This window comes from Pezoporus occidentalis, unplaced genomic scaffold (genome assembly GCF_034315485.1).
Source record: "Pezoporus occidentalis ecotype Australia unplaced genomic scaffold, CSIRO_AGI_Poc_V1 ctg175, whole genome shotgun sequence".
Lineage (NCBI taxonomy): Eukaryota > Metazoa > Chordata > Aves > Psittaciformes > Psittacidae > Pezoporus > Pezoporus occidentalis.
In genome coordinates, this window is record NW_026913586.1 from 1,873,322 (window position 1) to 1,890,718 (window position 17,397).

The 17,397-nt window shown below is 62.8% G+C and overlaps 2 protein-coding genes across 3 annotated transcripts; one reads left to right on the forward strand and one right to left on the reverse strand.

The window, feature by feature from the left end:
- The first annotated feature begins 1,260 nt into the window (after nt 1-1,260).
- SLC30A3 (solute carrier family 30 member 3) lies at nt 1,261-5,561 on the forward strand. 2 transcript variants are annotated; one of them, XM_062614433.1, is made up of 8 exons: nt 1,261-1,419; nt 2,644-2,816; nt 2,887-3,033; nt 3,107-3,260; nt 3,745-3,955; nt 4,069-4,174; nt 4,490-4,624; nt 4,728-5,561. In XM_062614433.1, exons 1-8 carry the CDS (start codon nt 1,337-1,339, stop codon nt 4,871-4,873), a joined length of 1,155 nt encoding a protein of 384 aa, XP_062470417.1. In that variant the 5' UTR covers nt 1,261-1,336; the 3' UTR covers nt 4,874-5,561. The 2 variants fall into 2 exon arrangements, with proteins under 2 accessions (XP_062470417.1, XP_062470419.1); XM_062614435.1 differs by having other exon boundaries at nt 3,176-3,260.
- Nucleotides 5,562-5,694: 133 nt separating this feature from the next.
- On the reverse strand, nt 5,695-16,318 carry GTF3C2 (general transcription factor IIIC subunit 2). Its single transcript, XM_062614425.1, has 18 exons — nt 16,144-16,318; nt 15,450-15,831; nt 14,234-14,540; nt 13,649-13,743; nt 13,338-13,415; nt 12,854-12,952; nt 12,349-12,576; nt 12,066-12,177; nt 11,801-11,918; nt 10,215-10,246; nt 9,857-9,986; nt 9,157-9,301; nt 8,716-8,877; nt 8,203-8,290; nt 7,736-7,864; nt 7,276-7,407; nt 6,508-6,615; nt 5,695-6,388 (listed from the first exon to the last, which is right to left on the reverse strand). Exons 1-18 carry the CDS (start codon nt 16,274-16,276, stop codon nt 6,179-6,181), a joined length of 2,688 nt encoding a protein of 895 aa, XP_062470409.1. The 5' UTR covers nt 16,277-16,318; the 3' UTR covers nt 5,695-6,178.
- Between the last annotated feature and the right edge of the window lie 1,079 nt (nt 16,319-17,397).

Genomic DNA, 17,397 nt, shown 5'->3' on the forward strand with positions numbered 1-17,397 from the left:
AGGGGTTTACAGACATGGCTTCCATCACCCGGAGCTTGCCCTGCTCCAGGCTGAGCCGTCCCAGCTCCCTCAGTCTTCTCCCACAGCAGAAATGCTCCAGTCCATCCAGCAATGTGGTGGCCTCTCATAGACTCGAGATCTCCAGTCTGCCCATGTCCCTCTTGCACTTGGAGCCCAGCACTGGGCGAGGGTGACCAGTGCTGTCCTGGGAAGCATCATCACTCCCCTCAACTGGCAGTGCTTTTCCTAATGCAGCCCAGGACACCATTCGCCACCGTTGCAGCAAGGGCACGTGGCTGGTTCACGGTCAACTCTGTGTCCACCAGGACCCCATGGCCTTTGCTGAGCTTCTTTCCCACTGGGCAGCCCCCAGCATGTGCTGGAGTGGTGGGCTTGTTCATACCCAGGAGCAGGACTTTGCACTTCCCCTTGCTGAACTTCCTGAGGTTCAGCCCATTTCTCTACCTGTCTGGGTGACAGATCTGCACAACCCTTGTGTACAGCTGCTCCTTCCAGCTCAGGGTCACGTGCAAACCCACTCCAGCATCCAGATCATTCACAAAGATGTTAGATCAGACTGGACCCAGCACTGACCCTGGTGGTACACCAGTCATTACTGGCTAGACTTTGTGCCACAGATCACCCCCTGGACCTGGCCATGCAGACAGTATTCAATGCATTTTCCTGTCTGCTCATCCAGCTTACACTGCAACAGCTTCTCCTGGAGGATCTTAGAAGACATGATGCCCAAACCCCCCAGGGTCCAGGCAGATGATATCTACACACTCTCCCCATCACCAGGTCCTCCATGTCATTTTGTAAGACGTGATTATCCCTTGGGGAAGCCATGCTGGCTTCTCCAGATTCCGGTGGGTTTCTTGTCCATGCTCACACTCTCAGAAGTGGTCCCCAGAATGTGTTCTCCCACCAACCTCCAGGACATCCCCGCGGTGTGAAAGCGGCCCCCCCGCGCTTCAGCGGCGCCCCCGTAGCCCAGCAGCCTCCCACAGCCTACCAGCCGCCTGCACAAGCTAACCAGAGCACCAGGTTAAGCCCCACCAGGTGCCTTCCCTGGGGCCGAGCAGCTCCGGTGCTGCGTCAGCCCCGTGCCTCTGACCGGTGGCTCAGCGGGGCCGCAACCGTAACCCTACCCTCCCACCGCCGAGTGCCACCGGTGGGACCCCCGGCAGATGGGCGCCTGGGGGCACCCGGCCCCTCCCGCCCCGCCCCGGGAGAGAGGCGGGGCCCTGACGGGGGGGGGGGGCGGGGCTTCGGCAGGGGGGCGGGGCCGCGGCAGTCCTGGCGGCGGGTGCCCGCGGTGCTGCTCGCCCGCAGCATGGAGCCCCCGACCCGCACCGAGAGCTCCCGCCTGGTCAACCCACGGGGCGGTCGCGCCGAAGGCAGCCTGCGCCTCAAGAGGTACCGCCAGCACCAGCACCCCATCGCCCGGCACCTCCATCACCATTTACCATCGGCACCCTCAGCACCTCCATCACCGGCACCCCATCATCCCGGCACCCTCAGCACCTCCATCACCGGCACCTCTTGGCACCGCCATCCCCGGCACCCCATCACCCCGGCACTGGTAGCGCCACCTCCCAGTGCCCCCAGCAACCCCAACACCACCACCCCCCTTCATCATCCCCTGCGCCTGCAACCCTCGATCCCACGCACCCGCACAGCCCGTACTGGCTCCCTCATCACTCCCGGCATCTTCATCACTCCCCATAGCTCCGCATGCCCGCACCCCTGTTTCTATCCCACCCGGAAGTGTCAGGTCCCATCCCCCGGGACCCGCAAGCCCCCGTCAAGTCCAGCAGTGCCCAGCTCCCCCGGTCCCCGGCACCCCCCGGCACCGGTACCCACCAGCACGTCCGTACCCTCCACCCCCGCGCCTTCAGCCTACATGGACATCAGCACCTCCGCAGACCCCAAGGCAGCCCCGACCGTCCGTGTACCGGCACCCTCATCCCCGACACCGGCACCTCCGTTCAAGCGGAACCTCTGCGCCAGCCCAGCTCCCCCCTCGGGCGTCCGTCTGTCTGAGTACTGGCGCCCAAGCGTCACCCACCCGCACCGGTACCGTCCATCCCCCCTCCCGCGCTGTTGCCCCATGCATCAGCGCCCCCGCCCGCCCCGTCACCCACCGGCCCCCGCCTTAGCCGCCTGCTTCCTACGCCTCACGTCCCGCGATAGTGCCCCGTCCAGCAGCCCGGCCCCAAACGCAACACTTCGATCCCACCGCTACCTCCTCCGCGGGCACCCGCTCCCACACCGCACTGACCACGCCACCCTCCACGCCTGACCGGGCTCCCCGCTGCTCCGCCGTGCAGGTGGTGCGATGGGGACCGCGCCGGCTCCACCGAGAGCTCCGTGGCTGCGCATCCCGATGGGGGCGCCCGGCTTTTCCGTGCACTGCCGGTTCCCCGGCTGCGGACCCCGGTGCGGCAACGGGACACGCCGGTGGCGGGTCTCGGGCGGGCACACAGCGGGTCCACTCCGGGGTTACGCCGGCATCGCACGGGCCAGACTGGGGCTTTGAGGGACGATGGCGCTCGGTCACCGGGAGCCTCAGGCAGCTCCTGGGGGTGCCGGACAGGGTTTCCGGTAGCCGGTGTGGCCGGCAGTGACCCCTGCCCCCAGTCTGTTTGCAGGCTCCCAGGAAGCCCTGGCACAGCCGGACCCCCCAGCTCTGGCTCCCCACTGCCGCTGCAGCCCCCGTGCCCCCAGCCCGGGTCGGGGCAGGCTCCAGGCCCGCCGGCAGCTGAGCGTCGCCTGCACCGTCTGCTGCATCTTCATGATCGGGGAAGTGATAGGTAACAGCAGGACAGGGATGGGAACAAGGGGCTGCCCCAGCACCGGGTGCCAGCTGCCCTGTGCCTGCAGGCGGGTACCTGGCACACAGCCTGGCCATCATGACGGATGCAGCCCACCTGCTGACAGACATAGGCAGCATGTCCGTCAGCCTCTTCTCCCTCTGGGTCTCTACTCGCCCACCCACCAAGACCATGAGCTTTGGCTGGCACCGCTCTGGTGAGCTGGGGGGACACAAAGCTCCACAGGAGCACCACAGCCGGGATGGGTGCTGACAGCTCCTGTCCTGCAGAGACACTGGGTGCGCTGGCCTCTGTCCTCTCCATATGGGTCGTGACCGGGGCCCTTGTCTACCTGGCAGCTGCCCGCATCATCAGCAATGACTATGAGATTGAGGCACGAGCCATGCTGGCTACATCTGCCAGTGCCGTCGGCGTCAACTTGGTGTATGTCCCACATGGGGCTGTGCATACCCACATCATCCCCCTGCATACCCCCACCCTGGGCTCTGGCCTCCCCTCCCACCCCCCTGCTCCATGGCTGCTCCTGGTACCTCAAGACCCTCAGACCTGGCCCACAGGTCACCTTTTATCTGTGTGCACCAGCCTCATGTCCCCAAGCTCTGCCTCCCCCTATTCCCTGTTCCCCATGCACTCCCAGCTTCCAGCCCACATCCTCTAGCCCCACAATCCCTGCCCCCATGCCCAATCTGAGCCCTGGCCCCACACACCTTGCTGAATGGTGTGACTGCTCTGTTCCTGCTGCACCTCCAGCCCTGCCTCTCCTCCTTCCTGGGGCACAGGTGTGCCTTCCTGTGCCCCCTTTGCCTGCGATGCCCAGCCACCGTTGTCTGTGTGAGGGTCCAGGCAGGGCCAGCGGGGCCACTGCATCTTGCCCAGCACAGCACTGAGCATACCCTACTCTCCCCAGCATGGCCTATATCCTGCACCAGTCTCCTGTCAGCCATGGCCACAGCCATGGCACAGGAGGCTATGAGCAGCTGGAGAGCACTGGGGGCTGCCTGCCCAGCCATGCCCCCCTGCCTGGAAGCACCAGCGTCCGTGCAGCCTTCGTTCATGTGGTGGGTGACCTGCTGCAGAGCATCAGCGTCCTTGTGGCTGCCACCATCATCTACTTCAAGGTGCCCAGGCTGGACTTGCCTCCACTGACTGTGGGAACAGCTCCCTCAGCCCCACACCTGGGTGCCCAGCTCTGCTCTGGCCCAGAGCCTCACCCAGACCCTGCTCCCTGCAGCCCCAGTGCAAGATTGCAGACCCCATCAGCACTCTCTTCTTCTCAGTCTTTGTCCTTGGCTCCACCTTCACCATCCTCAGGGATGTCTTTAGAGTCCTCATGGAAGGTAAGCAGTGGGTGAGGAGGGTGCAGGAGCTCATTGGGGCTGCAGCTGCCACAGCTCCTTCCTCACATGGGAGCTCACCCCTCACCCAGTCACAACCCAGCCCACCCTCCCATCCTTCCCTCACACCCCTGAACATCCCCCACCAGGCAAATAAGCCCATGGTGTGAGATTACCTCACCCTGGAGCCACCATCCACAGCCTGGTCACAGCCTGCTGGAGCCCCCAACCCATCCCTGGCTGCTCCTACCACAAGCCTTTACCCCAGCATGGGGCTGGGGGCCAGGACTGCCCCCTCTGACCAGGTGCTGTTGGCAGGGACACCACGGGACCTCGAGTTTGATGCAGTGAAGGAGATGCTGCTGGCGGTCAATGGGGTCAAGGGTGTCCATGACCTGCATCTCTGGGCCCTGACGCTGAGCCACCATGCCATGTCAGTGCATATGGCTGTCGGTGAGTGCCCCATGAACAGCTCCTATGGACCCCAGGGCACAGCTGAGGCACCCACCAGCTGCGCCCATGCCAGGGCTGAGGCCCACTGTGCTGCCATCGCCAGACACCAGTGCTGACCCCGAGATGGTGCTGCACGAAGCCACCACCCAGCTGCAGAGCAGGTTTGGCTTTGCATCATGCACGGTGCAAGTGGAGCGGTACCAGGAGGAGATGGGGGGCTGCCAGCACTGCCAAGACCCCTGCGCCTGACGCCTTTGTGCCCGAGACCCCCGCCTGCTGCAGAGCTGGCCCCAGCCCCACACCCCAGGAGCTGCCCCTGGAGCAGGGGGTGCAGCACTTGGGCTCCTGTCCCAGTGTTGCACCCACAGAGCCCTGGGGTTGGACAGCGCCCCTGTGTTCAGGGTCCCAGGGGAGACACACGGCCTGCCCCCCCCCCCCAGCACGGGGGCTTCCTCAGGATCCTCCAGCCCCAGCTGTGCTGGCAGCAGCTCCAAAGGAAGAGGAGGATCCTGCTCCATCACATCCCCCTGGAGCCCTGTTTTACCCAGCGGGAGCAAGGACAGGCAGGGACAGCCCCTGGTGGAGCAGTGGAAGCAGCCATACCTGGCTCTCACTCCAGCTGCTCCTGGGCCCTCAGGGCCACAGGGGCTGCCCCACTGCCCCCAGGTTTGCAAGTACTGGGGCTGCAGGGTGGCCAAGGGAGCTGCTGCTGGGGTGCAGGGTAAAGGAAGCCCTGGACTTGCTTCCCTGCCTCCCGCCCAAGGCTGGGCCAGATGCTGCCATGCCTTGGCCTGATCCTTCCCCACCGTTGTGATTCTGTGTCTGTCACACCTGTGGTGTATGTGTGTGTGTGTCTGTCCGTTTGTCCATCTCTTTGTGCAGAGCTCAGCGGGCGGTGGCAGAGTCTGCAGCCACCAATAAACTTGTTGGAGCAGCAGCAGCGGCCAAAGCAGCCAGGAGGGGACTGGGAGGGGGGACAGCCCTGGCTCTCACAAGAGCAGAGGGGGGTACACGGCCACCCCAGGTACCACTGCCCACCCCACAGCCCTGTGCCAGCACCACAACCAACCTTTACAAAACAAACCATGTTTACTGCACAGCTGAACACACAGGCTCAATGTGAGCAACTCCAGAGCTGCCGGCCCCCTTTGCCGGCCCCATCAGCCCTGCCCAGGACAAGGCTGGGCTCCCCCAGCCCCCTGCATGGGGGTGGTCAGCACAAGCACAGCCCCACAGAGGAGGGGGTCTAGGGGTACTTCCCTGGCATCAGGCCCCAAGAACCACAGCTCAAGCTAGGGACATGCACCAGTCCCAACCCCCCCGCTCCCGCACCAAACAGCGCAAAAGGATCCTCCTGGGCCCAGAGCACGAGGACGAGCGTCCTGAGCATCCCCGGTGACAGCCAGGAGCAGCCGTCCCTCCCCTGAGGTGGGGCCCAGAGGGTGAGAAGCACCGAGAGGGGGTACACAGCCCCCCCGGAGAGCACAGCCTGTCCCAGCCCCAGCTCCTGCCTGGGGTGAGAACACATGGCAGCAGCATAAGGGACCCACCACGCTACTCTGCTGGTGGCAGTGGGGAGCACTCAGTGGGGCTGGGGCTGCCAGGCTCATCCCCATAGAGGGAGCTGAAGCGGGCACGACACTGCGGCAGGAGCTGGCGGCTCACAGCGGAGGCCAGCCCCACCAGGCAGTGTGCCCGCACGATGCCCGCCTGCCCCCCTGACACCAGCCACCCATGCGAGTCCAGGTTGGGGCTGAAGCGCACCTGCAGGAGGAAAAGGGGGTCAGGAGGGAGGGAGCCCCAGGATCCCAGCACGCACCAGGGGTAGCAGGGCAGAGGCAGACCCTGCCTGCAGCAGCTGCAGCCTCCTGAGGCTCTCTCACCTTGTGCACAGACTCCAGCTGCAGGCGGTCGAGGCTCAGCTCTGCCTTCATCTCCTGCGTGTGCATCCTGCGCATGGGCTCCCGGCTGGAGAAGTTCTTGAAGCTGCGCTGTGAAGGGGTGGCAGGGCAATGGGCTGCAGGCCTGGGCTAGGAGCACTGTGTGCACAGTCCCGGCAGCACCAGGACTGCTGCAGTGTCAGGGGCTGCTCAGGGGACAAGGGGCGCCCTCAGGGTCACCCATCAAACAGCCACAGCCCAGGGTACAGAGACTCAGAGCCCAGGGAAGGCCAGGGCAAGGGGGGCTGGAGCATGGCAGACCCTACTGCATGCCCCAGTACTTCTACAGCAGCTCTGAGCCCCTCTGTCTAGAGGGCCCTTGAGCACAGCCCAGCCCTGGTGGCTCAAGCTGATATCCCAAACACAGCTTGGAACACTGGGGAGTGGGGTGCAGGCAGGCTGTGAGCCCCCAGTCTCCTTCCCAGGGCTGGGCACTCCAGGCTGTTGCCAAGAGTGCAGCTCTGCCCGGGACTGATGCCCACAGCCATGCCCCCCATTGCCCTGTGACCAGGCAGGAGGGCAGCCCATCCCCATGCTCTCAGGGCAGCCAGGTGGGGCTCCACCAGAGGTGAGGGGCTGCAACACCACCTGTGCAGCATCTCCTCACCCTGCTGCTCCAACTGCCCAGCCCCAGCCTCACAAGCCCCATCCCCACTCCCACAGGTCCCACTCATGGTCAGCACCACCCATCCCCGAGCCTGCCCCCCCTACCAGGTCCGTGTCCCGGAATAGGATGTAGCTCTTGGTCACCATCTCGCTGTAGCGCCTGGTCAGTGGCAGCACCAGCTCACTGCCCTCTGACCCATCAGGGCTGCAGGGCAGCAGGTCAGCTTTGTAGACGGGCTGTGGGCAAGACAGGGCTCAGGGCAGGGGGTCCATGTGCTCCTCCGCAGAGAGGGACCACCAGGGACTGAGCAGGGCTGGGAGCCCCACAAGCCCTTCCCCAGGATCCCCAACATCAAGGCTGCTACCACTGCTGTTCTCCACCACACAGCCCCTGCCTGGGCATGAAGGGCATGACATGAATCCATGACATGCTCACACGTGTGGGGCAGCAGAGGCCCTGAGGCTGGCTCAGGATACTCTTCCCATGACCCAGGAATAGAACTCCTATCCTGCCCAGTCCCACGGGTGTCAGGAACAGGCCCTGCTGACCATCACAGTCACTTACAAATCTACGGTCTGAAGAGCGCTTGACGTTGAGGGGGTTGATGGCCAGGTCGGGCAGCACCGCAGCCACCAGCTCACCGGTCATGTCTCCTGCAGCCACGGTGTTCAGCCAGTCTGAGCCAGATATGCTCTGCAGGAACAGATGTCTCTAAAGCACAGGGTCCCAGCGGGCTCCCCACCACCCCCAGCCAGGCTGCAGCACCACCAACACCACCACCTTCCACCTGCCGGGGAGGGATGGGCTCAGAAGTGCAGCCAGCTTGGACACAGGCAGGGACAGCACCTCACACAGTGGTCATGGTCCCTTACCCAAGGAGCAGAGGGTGACCCAGGAGCCAGGGACTCACATGGCCGGACCCTGTCACCCCTGCCCGTGAGCTGCAGGACCCAGCTGGCACTGGGTTTGGGGCAGGTACCCACCCCTCTGACATGGACCCAGGGCACAACTGCCCTGCACCAGCCTCTTACCCACACAGTCCCCTTGCGAGGTGCCACAAAATAAGCCTTGAAGCCCAAGTACCCTGCATCGATGTAGTGGATCCCACAGAGACCATAACTGCAACAGAAAGGGAACAGATGACGACAGAGCTCTATGGTGCTACCCCAAAACTGCGTGAGCCAGGCTCAGCTCCCCAGAGACTCCAGGGAGCTAGGCAGACGAAGGGGGCTTGTCCTCGCTCTAGCAGCATGTCACAGCATCATGAGTTACCCCAGGCTGGTTCCCAGGGGCATGAGAAGACACCAAAACTCTTCTGCCAACTTGTATCAACCTGGGGCCACACAGGAGGCCCAATGCCCGTCCGATTCAGGGGCCTCATCCTTCCCCTCGCACACCTCGCTTGTGCCCCAGCACAAGCAGAGCCTGCCCTTGCCACAGCACAGCTGGACAGTCCCAAGGGAGGGAGAGACCAGAGAGGCCCCTTGTTAGACCAGACCCAAGCCCAGATGGCCCCCAGGCACTGACATAAACCCGACACTCACGAGGCATAGCAGTTGTCCTGGGCCACGGTGACTCCATTGTAGGGTAGCAGCCAAGCCACCTCTGTGCTGAGGAACCGCTTGATGCTGTTGATGGGCTCATAGAGCCGCCGCAGGTCCCAGAACTTTATCTTACGGTCGCTCCCTGCCGTGACCAGGAAGTTGCTGAGAACCAAGAGAAAGGCGGCACTGAGACCCCAGTGCAGAGCTGTGCCCAGTCCCTGCTGCAGGCATGGGTGGCCCTGGTCCTGCAGGACAATGCTGCTCCCCCAGGCAGTGGCTCAGCCCCAGAAAGCCCAACCCAACCTCTTCAGCGCTTCAGAGGGCCAAGTGCCATCAACACCAAGTTCTCTCAAGCCCATCTTGGCAAAGGACCCTCATCTGCAGGAGCGAGCCAGCTCTCCCAGGCAGTGCCCACACCATCACCAGCTCTCCTGCCCTCACCTGTCAGCCTTGCACCACTCGATGCTCCGGACTGCATGGTCATGGGCTAGAAAGCACTGGAAAGGATACAGCTTGAGGGAGCCATCAGGCTGGTGCACACACTGCAGCAGGGACTTGGTGAGCAGGTTCCAGACAGCCACAGTGCCTGTGGGATGAGACCTGGGCCTGTGAGGAACTGCCCCATGACTGCACCAGCACTGCAGCTGGGAGCGTGGGGGAACGGAGGGGACAGGCAGCAGCACAGGCAGGGACTGCAGGAGCTGAGAGGCCCAGCAGCTGAGCCAGAGCTGGAGCTCAGAGCACAAAAGGATGGCTCAGGTGCAGCAGGTCCTGGCAGCGCAGCAGAGTGCTGTGGATTGCCTGAAGCCAGGCACAAAACCACATCCGGGCAAGTCAGACACATGTGGATTAAGCCATGTCCTGGCTTAATCTGGAAGGTATGTGAAGGAGCCTGTGGCCAGCCAACAATAAGCCCTTCCCTGTCCTAGGGATGGGCAGAGGTTCCTGCACAGTACCCACCACTTGCTGCTCCTCATCCTGACGCTGCCCCCATACTCATCCTCAGGTTCCCCCATTCCCTGCCTGAGGCTGAAGGAGCACAAAGCTTCATGTGTGTCTCTGCCTGCTGCAGGGCGAAGCCTGCTCCTCAAAGGCTCTGATGCAGGATGCAGGCCCTTCTTGTGCAGGGTGGGGTACTCACCATCATAAAAACCAGCTGCAAGGTAATGATGGGGCTTGGATGGCATCCACGAGAGGCTGAAGCACTGGCCACACTCAGACGCATTCCCTGCCTGGACAGAGCCCACCTGGAGCGTGGCAATACCCTGCACCTGGAGGCCAAAGGGCAATCATCAATCACAGTCCTGTGCCAGCACCATTGATGTCCCAAGAGCTGGGGACACCCAGGCTTGGGAGCATGGCTCTCCTCTGCCACCCCAAAGCTGGGGCTGGAGAGCTTCACAGGGGTCCCGATGCCCTTCCCAGCTCTCCCACCTGCCCCAGTCAGGAGGCTCGCTGGTGCCAGCCCCGACGGGACCACAGTGGTAGAGGACACTGACCTTGCAGATAATGTGCTTGTGGAAGGACCCATCTAGAAGAGAGCAGAGGAGGGTCAGGACAGGCCCCAGCTCCCCCGGGAGCTCCCTGCAGCAGGAGCGGCCTTGCTCACTGCTCCCAGGCAGCCGCTCCTGGGGAGGGTAGATTGTGCAAACCCCTGCACCCAAACAGCTCAGGACAAGGTGCCCGCAGGACCCCCCATGCACCAGCTCTATCTGCTGGACAATTTCCCTCACCAGCGAAATGACACAAGAGCCTTAGGGTCTCTGTCAAGCACCTCTTGGGCCAGAAGCCCCCCCACCCCCGTTCAGGGCCTCAGGCACAGCGAGCGCCAGACAAGCACATCTGCACCTCAGAGCCTGACAGCCGCAGGCGGAGGCGGTGTCCTGCAGAGATACGGAGGAGCCATGCATCTTCTCTGGCACCTCGGTGACAGCCAGGGCACGGCACAGAGCACAGCCTGGGCTCTGTCAGGCAGCAACACCGGGTGCGGGTACTTGGAGCCCTGGGAAAGCTGGTGCAGCCGCACCATGCCATGCCGACCCATGGGCTCCCTGCAGCACTGCAGTCTGACACTGATCCTGCAGCTGCAAACCAGCACCCCCAGCTCGGCTGTGAAGCACAAGGACAGTACGTGCAGCCGCAGCCCGGCTGATGCTACGTGACAGGACCCGGCCTGTCCACAGGAGCTCTGCAGGCTGGGGAAGAATCCGTGCCTACTGCAAGCTCCTGACGTGGCGGCTGCAGCAGCCGGAGCAAACCACCCAGAGCCGGTGCTCAGAGAGGGGGACGAAAAGGCAGCGCCAGCACATGGTGTGGGGCCAGTGCTGCTGGGGGTCAGCAGCCACGTTTGGGTGCAGGGAATCCATCTCCTATTGTCAGCCATGGACGTGCGGTGCAGGCTGTCAGCCACGGCTGAGCGACCACGAGCAGAGTGCAGACCATCAATCTCCCTAGGCTCTCAGCAGATGAGACTATTACAAGCACCATTAGCCCGAGGCCAGCCATGATGCTCAGAGCCCCAAATCCCTGCTCCCAACAAACAGCTCGAGCCAGGCTGGAACAAGCAGCTCTGTCACAACAGGACACACTCCCAGCAGCAAGCAGCGAGTTGGGGAAAGGCTCAGAAACACACTACTGCAGCTATGCCTCACCCTATAAACTCAACTGTGGTCACAGCACTGATGCTGAGAGCACCCTCCCAGTGCATGCAGCCCCAGGCAGGGCTGCCCAGGAGCCATGCCCCCCAGCATCCCTGGTTAGCAGCACTTTGACATCCTCTGACACCAAAAAGCAGTCTGCTGTGCCCTTCTGCTACAAGCCAGGCTGGGGGCAGCAACAACTGCTGCTCCCAAGCCTGGAGTCATGCCAGGGCTTCTGCCCCACTGCACACAGCTCTCAGCAGGGCAGCAATGGCCTTAGCACAGTCCCGCTGCCCCACAGCTGTGCGCCAGCCCCATGACACAGCAGAGCAGGCTCCCTCGCACACCGGCAGAGGGGCCCCAGCCCCAGGGCTCACATGCTGCCCAGCCCGGCACAGTGGGACGAGGGCCAGGACACCCCTGCCCGGCAGCGCAGCTCTTCCTACCTTTTACCTGGGTTCTCTTGGAGCGCTGCAGGGCCCCGGGGTGCGGCAGGGAGTACAGCACCACCTTGCCATCCGAGAAAGCCACGGCCAGCAGACCCAGCCGGCTCATCTGGGGGTGCTGCAGAACAACACATAGGCTCAGCCACATGGTCACCATCCCTAACTTGAGAAGGCAAGGCTTTAGCAAGGGCATGGACTTAGCAACCCTGGAGGAAACCAAAGGTAGTCGCTAGGGCCTGGGTAGCTCTTCCATCAGCACACTCACCTTCCTGGCAGTGGTGGGCAGCTCCCAGGCACCGCTAGGGCAGAACTTCATGTCCCAGACGCAGCCGTGATCAGCAGCAATGGCATAAGCCAGCCCAGCGTTGTTGGCAGAGCTGCAGGCATGGGTTGAGCCATAAAGAACAGAGTAGCTGGTGCCCAGCAGTTCCAGTATACACCAGCAGCTTCCAGTGTACACCAGCAGCAAAGGTGGCTACTAGCACAGCCCATGCAGGGTTCAGGCCATGGGTGGTGGCTCTGGGAGAGGATGATCACCATCCACTCACCCCTGCTCCGGCTGCAGCATGCCCAGGCCCCAGAGCTGCAGAAGCGCAGGGCCCTCGTGGAGCCCAGCCATGCTGTGCGTCTCCTCCATGCTCCTGTGGCAGTAGACAGCCACATACTGAGAGGCCACTGAGCCCTCCGGGGATGGACACCACTCCATGGCCCACACAGGGCCACCCACAAAGAAGGACATGTCCAGGCGCTCCTCATGGGGCTGCAGGGAGCTGAACCTGCCAGAGGGGAGGTGGGTAAGGGCATGGGGCAAGAGCAATTCTGCTGCAGGGTGTGAGCACATGGGACAGGCAGGGGAGCACCCAACTGGTGAAGAGCCTTGGCACAGGGCTGGTGAGAGCCCAGGGCTGGCTGCTGAGCCCACAGCCTCTCCTGCCACCCTGGGGTGCTCACCGGGCTCTCAGACCTGCCAGAACCGCAGCCCTGGGGTTTTCTGCCTGTCCCAGGCGTGACAGCCACCACCCCAGCAGTGCCTCGGGTCACCCCGTCACAGACCTGTTTACCCTGTACAAGACACCACCGTCTTCGATGCCCTCCCGCTGGATGGAGAAGAAGGGAGACTTCTCCTCTGTTGGCAGGTATGGAGCAGCTTCGCTGAGGAGGAAGGAGGTGGTGAGAGGACTTTTCCTCACCCCTCACCCAGTCATCCCCCAGCACAGCACCATGCCCCAGCACCCATCCAAGCCTGGTGTGCTCTGTCACTGGCCACCCAAATGGCCACTAAGATTCCATGGCCAAGTCCATAAAACTCCCAAAGCCCACAGGAAGGCCCCATCCTTTCTGCTGGAGCCTGATCCTGCCTGAAGGTGTAAAAGTACAGCACCCACCATGCCCTCATTCCCCCCACCAGCTCTCTCCCTGCCCCAGCACAGCCCGAACATTGTCAGAATTTGCCCCATCACACAGCCTGAGCACAGGCAGTGCCTGCACAGTGTGCTCCTCCCAGCCTCTCTCTCTTCTTACACTGCTGCAATGGTACCTTTCAGAGAGACATGTCCACTTGTGCACTAAAGGGATCCAGTCAGGAAACTCCCACTGAGAGTACTTCTGATCCCGCCTGCAGGGACGTCCAGACATCAGTGACAGCCCAGCCCAGTCCCTGCCTGCAGCACGGGCAGGCCCACACCAAGGGGTCTCAGCCCCTGCCCTTCCCCTCATCCCCTTCTTGACCTGGCTGACATTCCTCATGTCAGTCCTGATGCTCCTTTGCCCTCGTGCCTCCGATAGCAACAGTACCCAGGGCATCAACAGCCGCTCCTCCCCACAGCCCATCCCGAGCCCTCCACTCACAGGCTCCAGGTGAGGCTGGAGCACTTCTCCACTGGGGCCATGATGGAGTTGTGGAAGCCATTGGGAGCGAGGCCTCGGCACTGGGGCTTGGATCTCTGGGCACAAGAGCAGATTCAGATTGGATACCTGGCCAGGGCTGCCTCTGCTTGCCCAAATGTTCCCGTGGGGGACCTGCCTGTCCTGCAGCCCATGAGCACAGAGGTCCCCCCAGCCACAGAAGTCACCAAAACCATGTCATTCATGGCTAAAGATACAATGTCCCGTTCTGGGGACTTCAGTGAACTCCAGACAATCTCCAAGACCCTGCCTTCACCTCCCACTAGCTTCAAGAGGAGCTCAAGACAACAGCACTCTCTCCCAGGTGTATTTTTCTGTCCCCATCCACCCTCACTTGGAGCTGCCTCTGCCCACACTTAAGCCCAAAGAGCTCATGCCCAGACTCATGGCTGAGAGGCACAGTGCCATCCTTATGTCCTGCTCCAGGATGTTCCTGCCCCAAAAAGCTGGGCTGAGGACACCAGAACAGCTCAGACACTTTGCCAGGCCAAAGGTAAGAAGTGGCCAAGACAGAGATCCTGCCCTTACCCCTGCAGATGATGTCTTCCCACTGTGTCCTCGGAGCACCTCTAGCTCTGGCTCTGATGCTTCACTGAGTGGCTCCTCACTCCCTTCTTCCTCCTCAGCCTGCAGTAGTATTTCCTTTGAGGGCACAAAGTCAGCATCTTGGGCAGGGTCATCACTATCTGCTTCATTCTCCTTTCTCCTCCGGCTTCGACGCTTCCTCTGGATATGCTCAAGTTCTGGTTGTGGCTCCTGGGCACCCTCGGTGGGAGCTGGAGGCTGGTACACCGATGTCAGCTCCTCTGCCAGCTCCTGCAGGTACAGCAAAGCCCTGGGACACCAAAGGCATTGCCCAGAGGTGAGTGGAAGCACTGTGCAGGACCCAGGCAACCTTCCCCTCCAGGACCAAGCAGATGCACTGCTCCAGATCGTGGTCTGGGAGAGGAACTTCCTCCAGCCCTGCCCAGCCAGGCTGCAGCAGAGCCCGTCTGGATGCACTGCCAGCCTGCAGACCACTTGGGCAGCCAGCATCCCCTGCTTCTCCATAGGGAACACCAGCCTCCTCAGTGCTCCAGCAGCCAGCAGGGAATGCATCCAGCAGGCAGAGCAGTGCATGGCCCTTTGCCAGCCAGAAAGCCAGAGATCTTCCTATGAGTGTCATCAGCAAAGGGAATTCCTGCACTGGGCATACTACTGCAGGTACCACACCCTCCCTCTGCACAGCAGAATGAGAGGACTTGGGGCACTGCAACCCCACCAGCTCTGCCCTTGCAGCTCCAGGGCTTGTGCAGGCACTTGGGAGAGCACAGGCACTGCCATAGCTGCCTTCAGAGGGACCAAAGCACACAGGCTCCCGCAGGACCACCCTTTAAGCAATGGAGACTTGCACAGCTTGTTCTGCTCCCTCCCTGACAAGCCTCCTCCTGGCTTCATTAGGAACCAAGGGAGCCTCTTATTCTCTGCATACAGCCTACTACAGTCAGAGACCCGACGCATGTGAACTCATTTAAGCCCCTGCTGCTCCCCCCACCCTCGTCCTCCTGGATCCAAACACCTTCTTCTAAAGCAGGAAAAGGTCATTTTATGGGGAATCGGTCTATCCCACCACCGTGAGACAGTCTTTCAGAATCGACATCAGGACCCCCCAGTGAGGCAGAGATCTCCATGAAACCCTCTGGGAGTGGGGTCTGCCCATCCTTCCCCATCTCCCCGCAGCAGCCCCTTCCAGACCCCAGCTTACACTTTGGCTGCCCGCCTCTTGGGCCGCCCGCTGGGGGGGCTGTCTAGGCCTTCCGCGGTTTCGCTGCTTCCCAGCATCTTCTGTACGCAGATGGGCTCCGGGGTCGGGCACTCCAGGTCCTGAGACAGTTTCAGCAGCAGCATCTCCGTCTTGGACTTCCGCCCGCGCTTCCTGGGTGCCTTTGGGGGCAGCACAGCCCCGTTCTCAGAGGTCCTGGAGGGCTCACCATGACCCTCAGTCTCTGCAGGGACTGGACCATTAGGGTCACTGGGACTGCCTTTGGGGTTTTGATTTCGGATAGGTTGTTTTGGGGACTTGGCAGCTTTTACTCCCTCCTCAGAGTGGGCCAAAGCATCCAGATCTCCAAGCGGCAACAGTTCCCCTGCCCCAAAACAACAACAGTTAGCACGAATACACACAGCAGGGCTCGCCTCCCCGGCACAGCAAGTGGGGGAGCTCCCACTGCCCAGCCGGGAACCGGCCCAGCGGCTGCAGCCAGAGCAGCAACAGGGGCACACAGCAGGAGCCGGGCACCAGCAAAACAGCAGCTCCCTGCTCGCCAACACGGTGCCGGGACCAAATCACCGGCGAGGGTACACACACGGACACGCTGCGGCCGCTGGAAGCCGGAGGAACCGGCATAGGCAGCCCCGCCCCGCTCCGTCCAGTCCCTCCGCCCGCCACCGGTACGTACGGAGCCCCCGGGGCTCGCCAGCCCGCGCCCGGCTGCGGCTCTGGCTGCGCCCGCCGGCCACCGAGCTCTTCGCCGATCGGCCCCGGCGGCTCCGCTCCCGGCAGCGCGGCCCGCGGGAGGCGCTGGACGCCATTGGCGGGTCCCGACGGGCTCCCGGAGCCGCCGCCCCGCTGCGGGCCGCGCCGCCAGACCGGAACAGGATGGAGAAGCGGCGGCGCAGGTGGATGGCGTAAACCGGAAAACGTCATAGCGAACAATACCACGTGACGGGGCCGCGTGGGCGCGCGCAGCTACCCGTGGCGCAGGATCGAGCGAGGCAGCGCCTACCGTGGTGGTTGACAGGCCTGCCCGCGTAGGGGTAAAGGGACACGGAGCCGGGACGTGAGAGCTGAGGCACAGTCACGAAGCGAGCTCAGACGCCGGACAGAGCAAACCAGCGGAAAGCGCCCGTAAAGAGAGTCCAGAACTACGCTGACACTGCTTGTTTAGAGATAAGGCACACATTCAGTTCTGCTTTTGAACCATGTAAAATCAGGGGAGAGCGCGAACGCAGTCCCCCACTACCACAAATTATGCAGTCGAGTTTCCCGCATTTGGGCTCCCCTGCCAGGTAAGTATGACTGCCCTTCGCGCACCCACCGCCACCCGCCGCACAACACACACACACCTCACGGACACCGCACGCGGCGCTACCGGAACGCGCCCCGCACAGGCACGCGCGCTCCCGCACCCCTCTTCCTGCCGCCGTCGCGCGGCCGGGGGCGCCGAGCCCACGGGGGTGAGTGTGTCAAGGGTGTCCCGTGATGCCTCGCGGTGCTCGTTTGCATGGACACGCCCCCTGCCTGCAGGCCCCGCCCCGCTCTCACCGCGGACCTGTCGGTCCCTCTGCCCGCCCGCACCGGAACCGCTATCGGCACCGAGACAGGGACCGCCCGGCGAGGGCTCGGTCTGTCAGAGCCGAGCGGGACCGGGCTGGAGCCGGGGTGTTTGTGTCAGGGGAGATGCGTCCAGCGGGGCTCGGGGACATGAGCTCAGCTCCGTTGTGGGCTGATCCTGCAGGGGGCAAGGAGGGATCCGCGTCCCCCAGCTGGGGCGTATCACGACGTGGACTCAAGTCGATGAGGAGATTCAATTGCTAATGGAGACTCCAACTTTAATCCAGTCAAGCCCTTTTTATCCCCTTGTTCGGCGCTTTCCCAACGTGCACAAACATGCCACGTTCCATCTCACTGGCCCCTGTAAATCTCTCCCGGT

Excerpts from the sequence above, each read along its gene's own strand:
- GTF3C2 (XM_062614425.1), bottom strand. The coding sequence starts at position 16,276 with ATGGCGTCCAGCGCCTCCCGCGGGCCGCGCTGCCGGGAGCGGAGCCGC. Across the intron at positions 14,541-15,449 it reads AAGAGGCGGGCAGCCAAAGT|GGCTTTGCTGTACCTGCAGG; the intron begins GTAAGCTGGGGT and ends TTGGTGTCCCAG. Across the intron at positions 12,953-13,337 it reads TGGACATGTCTCTCTGAAAG|CGAAGCTGCTCCATACCTGC; the intron begins GTACCATTGCAG and ends CTTCCTCCTCAG.
- SLC30A3 (XM_062614433.1), top strand. The coding sequence starts at position 1,337 with ATGGAGCCCCCGACCCGCACCGAGAGCTCCCGCCTGGTCAACCCACGG. Across the intron at positions 2,817-2,886 it reads CATGATCGGGGAAGTGATAG|GCGGGTACCTGGCACACAGC; the intron begins GTAACAGCAGGA and ends CTGTGCCTGCAG. Across the intron at positions 4,625-4,727 it reads GTCAGTGCATATGGCTGTCG|ACACCAGTGCTGACCCCGAG; the intron begins GTGAGTGCCCCA and ends TGCCATCGCCAG.